This window comes from Cupressus sempervirens, chromosome 10 (genome assembly GCF_028749045.1).
Source record: "Cupressus sempervirens isolate cs-2001-9-10 chromosome 10, ASM2874904v1, whole genome shotgun sequence".
NCBI lineage: Eukaryota > Viridiplantae > Streptophyta > Pinopsida > Cupressales > Cupressaceae > Cupressus > Cupressus sempervirens.
Window position 1 is genome coordinate 936,080,494 of NC_143127.1, and position 15,026 is coordinate 936,095,519.

The following is a 15,026-nucleotide window of genomic DNA, read 5'->3' on the forward strand; positions in this document are numbered from 1 at the left end:
ATGCTTAAAAAATTGTGACACAATCAAGCTCCAGAAAATCTTCTCATGATATTACTAATGGATTGTGGAAATCAAATGACATTAAATCAAGTATTAATTAGAACATGTGATCGATATAGTCTTTGCTAAACATAACCAGTCCTAGTTTGCCCGATTTCTAGCTAACATAAACCAATCAATTTTTTATGCCACATTCAAAAAGCCACTACATCTATTGGTCCATGCAAATTGGCCATTCCTCATCTCAATGTCCACAAACCCATTATTTATCACAAAGTCTTAAAAGCCCCCTTATCTTCTTCCCCTCCATCCTTTTCCCTCTATTTTCATTTAGGACTCAAATTAGCATTAAATTCCACCCCCTTGCCAACCAATATGAACATATCTTCTTATTTTATAGGTGGATAGGTCTTGTCATACCATCCTTTTTTGATTAGGGTCATTGGGTCCATACAAATCGATAGTTTGTCAAACCTTTGACAACTTCTTGGAAGCTATCTGCACCCACATCCAATTTCTCTTCTTGGCTTTGATCCTTCCACTATCTATTTAAACCACATAATACCTAATCCACATAAGGTCCCCATCAAGTCCTCAAGTTCACATTTCTATCTAGAGAACCACCTTTTAAATATCTCCACTTCCTTTTGACTAGTTTTTGTTTCTTGTTTAAAAAACATCTGATCTAACCTAATCGAGACTCCTTTTGATCATACATATCTTTCAAGGACATTGCAACCTTGACATTCCACGTGAGGGGCCTCACCACTCTTTGGAAAGGGCATATCCTCTTCTCAATCTCAAGAGATTAGTTTGATTGGTCATGATATCTGCCATTGTGAACTTCAATTTAGCTGACTTAGGTCCCCTCTTCTTTCTTTCCCCTACATTAGGTTTATTGGTAGAAGATAAATATTTTCCAAGAATCTACAATCCATTATACTCGTAGTGTCTAGGATTCCTCGATCATCTAACCCTTTGTGGTACTCTAATGGGTAGATCTCATCTTTTGAATTTGCATCACCACTTCTATTCTTAATCCCCTTGAAAGAGCTTCCCAAGTTGCGAATGGGGGATATTTATATGTCCTTGAAGATCTTGTCACCTTGTCCTTCCTCCCGAGTCACAATCTTTTCCTAGGAGGGTATCACCATCCTATTTGATTCCCTTGGATTAGCATTTCCCACATCAGGATTTAACCATTTGTTATTGCCCTATTTCCCTCCCCTTTTGTAGGGTCCCCTTTCCGGTTGTCAGGGGTCATTATCCAGCCCATCCCATTCCCATCATCTATGTCATGGTTTGGCTTATGAGCACAAATTCTAATTTGATCAACTTCATCAATTAGCTCCCTCCCTAATTAGAACCCCTACATTTTCTTTGAGGATTTGGAAAAACCTTGATCATAATCAATCTGTTTCCTAAGCCCAACCCCTACCCAAAGTACACCCAATTCTTGTTGCTTGTGAGTACCATTGATGTAATGCAAGAACCACATTTCACTTCAAATGATGTAGTGTTTGCATCTCTCTAATTGATCATTTTGTCCTTGGATCAGAGTTGGCCCATCAATCATAGATAACTTCACAAATAGTCCTTATAAATTCCAGTTCAAAGTTAGAGCCCTTTTTTTTACCTAGCAACCTGAATATTTCTAGTTCTAATTCATCTTTAGCAAGTTCTTTTCCCTTATCCATCGCCAATACCTTTTCTCAGAGGGAGTCACTCATAATTTTGGAAGACACAATAACAACAATTTATATTTTTTGTTTCCACAAACCCTCCCTTCTCCTAATCTAAATCGTGTCAGGAAAAGTGTGAATGTCTTACCATGGGGCTTGGGTGGTTAGGTGGAGAGATCATTTCAATCAATAACCTCCTTGAAACATAAGGATGATTCCAATTTATTCCCTATGAACTTTACAATTTTAAGGTTTCTATATTCTTGTCGTAGGTTGGGGAGCTTAATCCATAATGGAATCTCATTCATTTTTCCAGTAGATGGGTTGAAGTTCAGGGTCCAATCCACAAAATATAAACCCTTACCATCCAATAGAAAAGACCTCACTATTGAAGACCCATTCCTTATCATAGCCAAATGAGAAAATAACTATAAAGAAACCATTTGTGAGAGTCCTCTGCACCAAGCCTTTGCCATGTCAAAAGATGGCCACGATCCCACCCGTTATGGAAGAAAACATTTTGTTTCAGGTAGCTAACATCCATGCTCCATTCAAGGCTGTCTATTAGTAGAGTTGCGACTAGGACATGTTCAATGCTTGAGCTCGATACCTCCTTAGAAACCCTTGTTTTATCCTCATATGCGTTCGTCCATTTTGGCCTCCATAATTTCTTCTCTATCTATTTGAAATCAAACCTTTGCTCCATCCCGAGTGAATACTCCATTGACGATCACACCCCAATTTTTTAATATTATTCTGCATTCGCCACTCATTCCAATGGTCTATAGTGATTTGTTTTTGTGGGATGTTGAGAGTTTGTTGCATAGACAACATGTTGAATTTAGAAACATTGGGGGCACTCCAAAGCTCTATAGTTTGCGAAAAATCAAAAAATCTTTTCCATGGTTGTTCTCACTTGCGCTCCATTTGAATACTTGATAATTTTTTAGAACTAATACTTGACAGGAAATAAAAACTATCAGAAAAGAAGTCTGACAATTAATTGAATAGTAAAGATTATTTCCAAGAGTCCTATAGTCAATCTTTTTTGCAAATATGTAACTTTATATTTAATTTAATAAAAAATGACTATTCATCTTAAAAATAAATAAATAAAACAATTATTTTTTTATGAATAGTCCCTTCCTTATATTAAAAAAATACAATAGTTACATGTTCACAAAAAGGTAAGGATTTGCCGGACTTAATTTATTTAAAAAAAATATAACAATAACCACTGAAGAAAATCAGACTTATCTGCTTTTATATAGCTATAGATAAGATGCTACGTGGCAATTGTCCATCTGGTATCATTTGCCTCTGTTCCGATCCTCCGTGATTTTTGGACTTCCAAATGCCACTGAAGAGTAATATGAACATTACAATTCAACTTGCAAAGGCGTCTTTCAGCTGGAAAGCAAGTTATTTGCCAACCATTAACAATGTCGGGGAGAAACTAAAGGGTCTGAACTCTCGAGTCCATGTCTGCACGATTGCAGCGAATATTTACATTTGATACTGTGCTTTTTATTACCGAATGCTCGCATGCAAGGAATTTTGTGTAACCCAGAATTAAACTCATAAAACCAATGGCCATACTTTCTACGTCTTTGTTTTCCACGAGAGGGTGCCTTCAGAACATCAAATTTTTCCACTTGCAACCCTGGCCGTCCACAACGTCTGTCAAGACTTGTAGCACAAGGGCTTTGTCCGTGAACAGTGCGAACCAGGGCTTGAAAGTTGTATCAAAGGACGATATTCAGTACTTGTGGCAATGGCTGTTAGAGGAAGGGGGTATCTCAAGTTCATCTACATTGGTGAAGCCTGATATTGTACCTCAAAGATTGGGTTTGGTGGCCCAAAGGAAAATTTCTAAGGGAGAGGTCGTTTTAGAAGTGCCCAAAAAGATTTGGATAAGCATGGATACAGTATACGCTTCTGAAATTGGGAATCTATGCGAGGGTTTGAGACCTTGGGTGGCTATTTCTCTCTTTGTGCTCAGGGAAAAGTCGACGTTAAAATCTCCCTGGAGGCCTTATCTCAACATTCTTCCAGAGACATTGGATTCTCCCATGTTTTGGTAAGGCTACTCAATTTTCCTTTTCCTTATTGGCTTTTTGAATGCCTGTCATTGTAATTTTATCTTAACCAGCAGTGTAATAAAACGACTTAGCCAGTTGCATAAGATTAAGTCAATGGTAACAATATAAGAGGATTGGAGACAAGCCCAAGAGGATTGATCATTCGATAGTGCATTTTTCGTTTGATCTTTGTTAAAATTTAATTAGAAAATACTGGAAAAATAATTAAAATTCCTGACCGAAAATGTTGCTCCAAAATTCTGTAAATATCATTTGAATAGGAAAATAGAATAACGTAAGTGCAGAGGATTGGAGGCAAGCCCAAGTAGCTAGAGCATTGAATATTAGATTTTTGTTATAATTTACAAGAAAATGCTGGACATAAAAAATAATGCCTGGAAACTGCCGCCAAAATTCTAGAAATAGGGGCATCTCAATCACTGAGCATACAGTAGAACAACATCAGGGTCAAGAGGATTGGAGACAATTCCAAGTAGCTGGAGCATTGGATACTAAATCTTTGTTATACTTTGACTAGAAAATTCTCGACACAAAAAATAATGCCTGAAGTTCCCCCAAAATTCTAGAAACCATATATGAATGGGAATGTAAAATAGGGGAATCTCCATCTCCTACTATAAAGAGTGTTGTGAAGCTAATATTAATGTAATATCAAGCTCAAAGCTCAAAATCTGGATATAGAGAAGCATACATGAAATGTATTAGTGAAATCACTCAGAAGTTCATTGTAAAACCCTAATAAAAATTGAAAAGTTGCATATCCAATGATAATCAATAAATATAATAGGATGAACAATCTTGATACCTTGATTTCAAATCTTCTTCTAAAGCAGCAACCTTATTAGCAATCGAACCTGCAGGCTAACTGGCCACTTCTCTGGCCAACACCCGTTTTGAGTAGGAGAAATTCTCTAGCCAAGAGTACAGAGATAAGATTACCGAGCCTTTGTAGTTGGGGGGCTGGAGCGATTTCTTATGTACCGGCTGGTGGCAACTGCACATTCTCTGTTGGAATTATTCTCCAGAAGCTAAGATTGAATAATTTGTACACTGTCCGTGTTGAAACTTAAATGAACAGGTATCATGGTCAGAGAAATAAATTCTTAAGCTGTTAAACCAGGAGACTAAAAAGGAAAAGGAGATGTTACAGAATATTTATTCTGGCTAACCGATAGAGTTACAGAGAATGCTTGTCATCATCCCAACCACATCTGCAACGAGGATCAACTGCAACATGGCAATTGTTGCTTCCACCCAATCTATCTTCCAACACTACCCGCACCCCTGCAATCGTAATTTGAAATCTTATATTCCTAGAGAATCCCTAAAAGCAATAAGTATGCTGAGATCCTCAAGGGATTCATTTAACATACCAATAGCATAGCATGAGCATTCATAGGGCATTAATCAGTATCTCTAATTTCATTTCTATCGTTCAAATTCTTTTTTTAAAACAGACTCTGTATATACTATTCTAATTAAAACAATGCCTTGTTTCCATTGGACGTCCTATGTACAATTTTTTTGGTTTTTTTTATATCCACTTGTAATTTCTAGATTGTCCACCAAGGTCACTGCCAGCAAAGTGATCAGAGCCAAAACTAGCTTTTAGCCTTAAAACAAAAAAATCTAGATGAAAACTATGACCAGTATATCATTTTAAATGAAGCTTCAATTTTAATGCGCTTACAAATCTCAACCCCTAACCCTTGTAACAGAAACTCTAACAGTGAGTGCCTTTAATAATAGATATCTCAATTATAATTTATAGGGTACATATTAATCTTAATTATAATGGAAACTTTATAGTGATACTCGGTTATTTGTCAAAGTAGGGTTGTGGCATTATAAAAAATCGTTCGATCACAGGTTCTAGGAAACTCGAGTAAGTTTGTATTAAACTTGCATGACCTTGGTGTGATCACTGTTTCCTTTAAATAAGTGCCCCTATTATTATGTCTTTGATACAATGAAAGACCATGTTAATTAGATAAAAGACAGCTTCACAAGCCTTGTAAAACCAGCATCGTGATGAAATTCTCTAAAATTGAGTGAGATCTGAAATGTTGAAAAACAAAACATACACAGTGTAAACTAGTTGCTTTTACATCTTAATTTAATGCACTATGGAAAATTAATGCCACCTAAAGCGTTATACTTATTATTACAGTCATCAGATTTATATTTAGTTTTATAAATTCTTTTCGTACCAACAAAATCCTTACTAGGGCGTAGTTTGACAAACTCCTGTGTATCATATCGCTCAATGGACGCCATTTCAATCTTCATGACACCTTTGAGCATGGGACCTTGCAGTCATTTGATCAGTAAATTTAGTATCCAACATGAGTGATGGAAAATGACTTTATTCAATCCTTTAATATATCTGATACTTCCTGCTCTCCACATTTGAGGAGGAAGTTTCTCTATCAAGGACTTTTGATTCATCAAACACAAGTAGACAAGAGTCCTCTTCACCTTCATCGTTCCCAAGAGGTTTAGATTTCTTCACATTTTTCTCAATACCCTTAGCAATTTCATCGGGAATATACTGTGCTATTGATTCAAACATGACATCTCTACTTATGATTAATTTCTTATTGACAGGATCATATAATTTGCAAGTCATTCTATGAATTGCATTTGAGGAGAACCTATTCAACAAATAAACTGTGGTGGCAACTGCCTCTATCTAAAAGCTTTTATCTAGGCTCTTTTCTTTCATCCTGCTTCTAGCCATTTCAGCAACAGTTCTATTTATTTCTTCTCTGCAACCCCATTTTGTTCTTGAGTGGAGGAAGTGGTAAACTCTCTTTGAATCCCATGTGCTCTACGAAAATCCAAAAACTTAATTACCTCTACTCTCCCCCCTTATCTGATCTAATAACCTTGATCAATTAACCACCATTTTTCAACTAATTGTTTGAAATTAACATTCTTCACAAAAACTTCAGATTTGTCAACTAAACAATTAACTCCAATTTTTATGAAAAATCATCAATGAAAATGAGAAAATACTTGGAATAACTTAGTGAGGGAGCTGCCATGGGACCACATAAATGAGAAAAATCATCGATGAAAATGAGAAAATACTTGGATTTATTTATCAAGGGAGCTCCCATAGGACCGCATAAATCAATATGATTGAGTTTAAAAGGTTCCGTGCCTGCTTGGACAAACTAATTAGAAAAGTATTTCTATGTTGTTTTTGGAAAAAAATATTCTTCACAAATATCTTGTTTATTCTCAAGGAACGACAATCCTTCATCCATATCTTTCTTCTTAAGCAAAAGTATACCATCAAAATTTAGATACCCACACTTTTGATGCTGTAGTTGACTATCATGCACCTTTGTAGTACTCAAGACCACCTTGCTTGATGAAAAGTGAAGGAGAAACTGATGTAGAGCCACACCTTGGAAAACTCAGGAGGAATCAGTCACTCAACTGAGTTGCTTCAAGGGGCATCTACAACATTCAGGATCACACACGATATATTATAATCACCCATTGTGATTTGAACCAACTGTTCTTATCATTATTATTATTATGAAAACACAACCAGAGATACCTTAGACTCAACTCATAAGATTCCTATAACCATCCACTAGATTCAATAAACAAAACTTTGAAAATAAATCCCCCCAAAAATTTCTTCTTGCTGCCTCCGGATAGACCTGCACTCAGACATGAATAACTTTCGAACCAGAAAAGATTTACTCAATCCAACCGTTGAGATTTGGCGTAACTAGGTTTCAAACAACATATAAATTTTTTAGAGAAATCCAACGGTTCAAACCCGAGATATTGACCACGCATCAGAGTACATTTTTCTGCAAAACATTGCTTCTTGCTGTCTCTAGATAGACTCATGAACAGACATGTATAACTTTTGAACCAGACAATATTTTCTCAATCCAACCGTTGATATTTTGCGTAACTAGGTTTCAAACAACATATAAAAATTTGAGAGAAATCCAACGGTTCATTTGAGAGATATTACCCATGCACTGAGACTAATTTTCTGCAAACATACCGAATTCGACCCAAAACTAAAACTTTTTAATTTTCTGCAAACTATCAACTTGTTTCCAGTGAGAAGATAAGAAAAATCCGTTCAAAACTCAGACCATCGAAAACTTGCACAAAGACAAAATGAAAAAAACATTCCATATCTCTCCAAATTCGATTTGTTGTCTTACATAGCCGACTGACTCTTTATTTAAAACTGACTCTCTTTTTCTAATTAAAGGATGTGAAACGTTTTCTTCTTATTTAGAAAAGAAGAACGTCTTCTATCCAAAAAAAGATAAGAATCTGAAACGTTTTTTCTACGAATATTAGACAGTCGTTTTCTAAGTCAGGAATATTCCAAAAACTGCCTACTACCTATTATTGGATTCTAAAAATCATTAAACACTCCACCTACGAACTTAAAAAAACTATTATAATTTAAGATCCACACACCTGGTCCTAGGTGGCTATATCTGGAGAGCTTATCGAACTGCTACTCTAGGTATGCCACCACATGTAGGACGTTATTACAAACTTAAAAAACTAAAAGCATTTAAAACATAACATTAAATTTCCTATTACATTTTCAACAATGTTGCCTCCTATAGCATTTCTCTTCTCTGCCACTGCAGCAGAAACAGACGACCACCTATCATACTGCATATCTGTGTAACTTATCTTAAATTGTATATCCATTTTGATAATTCTGTTCAAGCATTTAACAAACTGATCAAATTATTTTTTTTGAGAAAGAAATAAGAGTAAGAGATTTATTTATTTATTTTTACCATTCTCATTTGCTACTTTGTTGGCTCTTTTCTTTTAGTCCCATGTAATTTATCGTCCCACAATAGAATAGTACAATTATGGTTTTTGCTTATGCCAACATTCAGACTCATAATGGCAAAATTTGTTACTGTGAAACCACTAAAACAGATCTTTTATTTATTTTTACCATTCTCATTTGCTACTTTGTTGGCTCTTTTCTTTTAGTCCCATGTAATTTATCGTCCCACAATAGAATAGTACAATTATGGTTTTTGCTTATGCCAACATTCAGACTCATAATGGCAAAATTTGTTACTGTGAAACCACTAAAACACATCTTTTATCTCAGTCAGTATCCTTCTAACTCTATAATTTTTACTTCTTCCATAAAAACTAGGACCTTTTCCACAATATGCTTAATTTGGAATGATAGTCATTGACCTTAGCAAATGTATTCTTTTTTCCTCTTATGTTTGCTTAGATGCTAATGCTTGTTCTAAAGCTTCTTCAATACTTCTCATTAGTTTGTCTACTATTAATAGAATGCCACTTAACTCATTAATTTTCGTAAATGTAGAATCTCTTAAATTTCTATGGTAGAAACAACATTGTCAAATTTGGAAGGCAAACTCATGTTGATTACTTATATCATCTCCCAAATTCTCATCTAATTTATTATCCCTTCAAATTTTGTGAGAAATTCATTGGCTGACTTATTTTAACATTTTCAAAATCTTTCCTTGATGTTTGCAACTTAGTTGTGTGAGCACCTTGATATGCATTTACAAGAATATACCATGGCTGGTTAAAATGTACAATGCCACTTACATGAGGAAAAATTGATTGATTGAATGCACCTTGAATTAAGAACAAAGCTTCATTGTCTTTTTGTTCATTTTGCTAAAGTTTTTCATTTTTTATTGTTATTTATGCATTAATCTTCTCAGGTTCTTCATATCTCATACTAACTGTATCCACAAATCCATAGATTTTAACAAAGTTTGCATTTGTTTACTTCAGTGAGTAAAATTTGACCCAGCAAAACTAAGCATTGGCAGTCCTGATGTACCTGCAAGATTTGCCATCTCAAAAATAAATGTAACCAAATTTGATCTGCTATCAATCTGAAATTCCTACAATCTTCTTGCACACTTCCATTGCAAATTCAAATTTGAATTACCAACATTAACCAAATTTTCAGTTTTACTGAAAAGAAAATAAATATTGAACGAACCTGGTTTTGTGTATTCTCATTGGTTTATACAGCGACAACACTCACGTCCAGTAATAACTATATTCAAGGGGTCAACTAAAAATTACTTCATTATCACTTCTCAAAAAAATTCATTTTCTCATTAAAACCTATCACAAAATTGAACTAACAATCTTTACTTTCCAACAATATTTTTTTTTTTGTGATGGAAGGTTCAGAGGAAAACCTATCACAAAATTGAACTAACAATCTTTACTTTCCAACAATATTTTTTTTCTCTTCCAACAATACATTGTCCATGCTTTGAAAGAGGAAAAACTATCTGCCATGCTGCCAAAGCTGTTATGCCAAAAACAGTGACCCAGACAAATGATCTCCAATACCGACTCCTCACGCAGCAGTGGCTGGATAATGTTATTTTATTTTTCTCCCCTGCACCCGTGCTGCAATCAAAACTACTGTTCTTAATTCGTCATATTCAACTCTTTTCTCCTTTTTTTTTTCTGCTTTCCTTCATGCAGACACTAGCAATCCTCCTTTGTGGATTTCTCATTATACCAAGGCTCTGGTTTCTTCGCTGCAGGATATGTGCATACTTCTTTCTATCTTCCTGGGCTCTGATATCAATTGAAGGTACCAAAATAATTATAAATAATATTTATGAAGATGCGCAGATCATCAATAGAAGGAGGCATAGAGATATTTGGGCGACAGAGTAAATATTGATGCAATTCATTGATCAACCTTACATTATCATGCAATAAGATTCACAGCAGAATCCGACTATCCAAACTACTAATCACAACTACTACCAACTAATTGCCAAAACTGACTTCTGACAATAACTAATAATTTTACAGTGTTTATTATCTTGTGATATCATTGATCGCGCGTCAACGATAATACATAAATTTAGATTTCTTCTGGAATTGAGTTTCACTTACTGTGCTAACTGTTGACAAATGCTGTTAAAGTTTATCAAATGAATTTAGAATCTATTTTTCTTGATGCCTCTGGAATTTCCAGTGCAGGTCAGAAGAGGAGCTAGCTGAACTTCAAGGTTAGAGAACATGCTCATATGGTCCCTACTTTATTATTTCCACTACAAAAATAAATGTTACACATCAATCAGACGTTTATGATTCTATCCCCATTTTTGTATGATATAAGATATGAATGTTAAAAAGTCAGCATGTTATAGAATATAGTTATTTTCATATGCTTAAAACCAATGCCCCTTATGTTAGAAGCGAAGGGGGAAACTTCGAACATGTAGGAAAGACTTTGAATTTATGGAGGTATCTTTCTTCCTGTCTTACAGAACTAGATCTAGCAACTAATTATGGAAGAGGTTAGAGGGCTAGTGAAAATCCCAATAGAGTGGAAGCCTTTCTTGCAACAATTCGTCACTAACATTTACCACAATGTAAGCAGGAACTCAGTTGCTGAGTAGCACTTTAGGCTACAAGGACTATGTCCGAAGTGAGTTTTTGAAGGTTCAAGATGAAGTAATATCTCCAAACAGGCATCTTTTTGTCTCTGATATTACAGAGGAGGATTTTCTCTGGGCCTTTGGGATACTGAGATCTAGGGCATTCCCTCCTCTTACAGGAGACAATCTTGCTTTGGTTCCCTTGGCAGATTTGGTAAGATCTCATTCTCTCCAAGCAATAAAACATGCATTTGTTCTGTGATGCTTTCTGCTAATGTACAAAGGTCTTATTCTTTCTTCAATCTGAACCTGGCAGCTTCATATTCTAAAACAATGGTGTTATCTGGTACCATTTTACACAGGTAAACCATGGGTTTAATATAGCCGCAGAAGAGCCTAGTTGGGAGAGAAAAGGATCTGGACTCTTTAATCGCCAAGAAACATTGAGTATGCGAGCACCGGCTGCTTTAATGGTAGGGGAACAGGTATGTTAAGCATATTCAGATTCCAACAAATCTTGGCATCCAGTTGTCACTGTTTTTGTGACTTAAATTTTATCAAGCTGACTGTAAAATTTGATTAGGTCTTTATGCAATATGGGAGGAATAAGAGCAATGCTCAATTGGCATTGGATTATGGGATTGTAGAGCGCAGTGCCATTAATGATTCCAATAGGGATATCTTTACTCTGACTTTGGAAATTTCAGAGTCAGACTCATTTTTTGCTGATAAACTGGATATAGCTGAGTTGAATGGCATGCAAACCACAATGTACTTTGATATTGCTCAAGGCCAGGGTCTTCCAGAATCCATGTTAACATTCTTGCGTCTAATAGCTCTTGGAGGAACAGATGCTTTCCTGCTGGAAGCATTGTTTAGGGATATGGTGTGGGACCACCTAAGTTTGCCTGTAAGTGAAGACAACGAGGCAACTATTTGTAAAGTGATTCTAGATTGCTGTCAATCTGCTCTGGGTGGTTATGCTACTACTGTTGAAGAGGTAAAGTGGGTGCTTTGATTCCATGGTTATATCTGTGTGCGTGGTTGCTTAAGCAACATTCTGTGATATTTAAATCTAATACACTTTTTTTGAATGTTGGCACCTGGTAGGATGAAGCATTGCTAGGACAGCAATTAGAACCCAGATTGGAAGTAGCTGTAGTGACAAGGCTAGGTGAAAAGCGGGTGCTACAGGAAATTCAAAGCTCGTTTGAAAGTTATAGTGGAAAACTTGATGAGCTTGAATACTACCAAGAAAGAAGACTTAAGGATTTGGGTCTTGTTGGTGAACAAGGAGATGTCATCTTCTGGGAATCCTAGTAGACCTGTACAATACTGCTTATAAAATGTTTTCTCAAGCAATAATGTTTTAGCTTGCATGCTTAGAGAAAACAAGGAGGTCTAAGGGAACTTTTTTGTTTGTAGGATCAATCATACTCTTGGCGGTTATCACTTCAAGTGAAAGTCAATGTACAAATTATAGTATCGCCCTGTTCACTATAACTAATACAGATATGTTTAAATATTTAAGAGGAATGGCAATTACTAGTATCCACTTGCCTGATTTTAGACACTGATATGAGCAACATACTTGGGTATTATTACCTGCCCCCTTCTATTTTCTGCTCTTGGTAGTTTGTTTGATGTCTTTTCTTTGTATCATTATATTTAGATTCATTCAATACAAAAAAATCATACATGGGTACTACTGTTTTGATATTTGGAAACAGGACACTGTATTCATCGACTATTGCTTGGAATTGAAAAAGGGAACTGAATTGCTCAACCATCAATTGGAATCTAGAGAGGACTGGGACATTGTTTTATCATTCTTATTAAAGCTCTTGAAAGTTGTTTAACCTTCCCATATTAAAGTAGGCCTCACTGTTGGAAGTGGATTCACTCTGGCGGACGGGGGAATCAGAGTGAAGATATTTCTTAACCTTTTTTTTCAACTTTGAAACACAAGTGAGAAAGAACTTCGTGACAGAAGTACAAATAGAGAATTGCAACAGAGTTATTTTTCGCAAAAGAATTACCTTCTCATATTAAAACAACTTTATTATTTTTCGCAAAAGAATTACCTTCTCACATTAAAACAACTTTATGATTGTTTATGCTTTTACAAAGGCAAATAACAGATTCAAAATGCTTCAGTTTTGGAAACATAGACAATAACAAGATTGAAATAAGAATTTCCTTTTTTGGAGGACTGAACGTATCAGAGCATTGCACAACTATTAGATTAAACTTGTCATGTCCTGTTAGGGAATCTGAATGGACTAGACCTAAAGTTGTCAAATTGTATGACCAATTTTTTCTCTTTTTCAACTGATTTGAAATTCCATCATTTAATTTTATACTAAGTCCCTATAAGTCCCTAATGTTAGTTTGTTCTATAAAACCTCATTTTGTATTATTAAGACACAAATGCACAAACTATTCTATGAAGTCAATTAATGTTAAACTCTATTAAAACCATATGTAATTAATTATCTTTTTTCATTTTGTTCACTCTAGCATTTCGTTGTCCATCATCCTATTATAATAAACTAGGGTGAGAAACAACAACTTCCTAACTTAAATCTCATGTAAAACTTAGTCCTTTACATTTATAATAGTCCACAAACATTTTTATATGTGTTAGGGTAAGTAACCAAACAACTAGATAATCTTCCTTATTTGTTTTGCCTATTAATTTCTAACTGCTAACCATAACTTCAAATTATAAGCAGAACAATTACTTTTAAGTCTTTACAAATAGAAGCTAAGGTACAAGACATTGTAAATCAAATACATTTACTACACACTTTACTTGTATTGATATATTTTTAGTGAAATATTATGTAAATTTAAGTCTTCAACCTCACATGTTTACTAACCACATAGCATTCGCTAAATTACTTATATTGCAACATTCATATTATAACATCTTATTAAACATTTAGTTAAGTGTGAGGTTCTTTTACACATCATGACACACCATTTTTATCTTTATCATTATCTAATTATACACAGAAAAATATGTGCTATAACATCATTATTACATTATTAATCTCTTTGAAACAATACACCATGTTTTATGTTCCCTTTCTTTTCATCTACATATACCCTTCTTCCCTTTACATTGCTTTTCCATTCATGATACAAGAACATATAATCTTAAGACACCTTTCAGGAGATCAGATCAAGTATTACATTAAAATTACAAAACATTACACAGATTTATTCATATAATAGTGCAACATTTGGTACAAGATTCAAGAAATATTCTTCAACAACTATTGAACAAGGATCCAAAACAAAGCCATACATGAACCACAGACAATACCTCGAAAATGTTCTACAACCCAACACATGAAACCATAAATGGTCCACTCCTTCTAGCTAGAGAATAAGACCATGAACCTTATATGTTCTAAGGAAATATATGGCTAGGGTTCACCCTTTCCCCCAAAACAATCACAACATTAAAAAGAGACCAAAGACAATAACAACATGAGTGAGGGCTTATGATACTGTCTAGGTGAGTATCATCACATATTCCTTAAATGTTGCGATCAATCTCATGAACTAATGTCACCTTGTTGCACTTAGGCCTTCTACAGAATGACATACAATCCTAGTACTCCAACATGACATACATGGACTTAGATATCATTGTATATTTATTAATGTGTTAACCCAAATCCCCAAAACCTATTTATTTTATTAATGTTTTCGCTTTATTACAAGCTCACATGAAGAGCCACCCTGTTTAGGGCTTGGTCTCTACTATATAGGATCCTTTAGTGACCACTTCTAGGTCCTAGTGC

The 15,026-nt window shown here is 35.0% G+C and overlaps 1 protein-coding gene across 1 annotated transcript; it reads left to right on the forward strand.

Moving 5' to 3' along the window:
* Positions 1–2,980: 2,980 nt before the first annotated feature.
* LSMT-L (Rubisco methyltransferase family protein) lies at positions 2,981–12,784 on the forward strand. Its single transcript, XM_089806945.1, has 6 exons — positions 2,981–3,762; positions 10,811–10,839; positions 11,214–11,425; positions 11,574–11,696; positions 11,795–12,211; positions 12,322–12,784. The coding sequence occupies exons 1-6, from the start codon at positions 3,272–3,274 to the stop codon at positions 12,529–12,531; spliced, it is 1,482 nt and encodes a 493-aa protein (XP_089663071.1). The 5' UTR covers positions 2,981–3,271; the 3' UTR covers positions 12,532–12,784.
* The last annotated feature ends 2,242 nt before the right edge of the window (positions 12,785–15,026 follow it).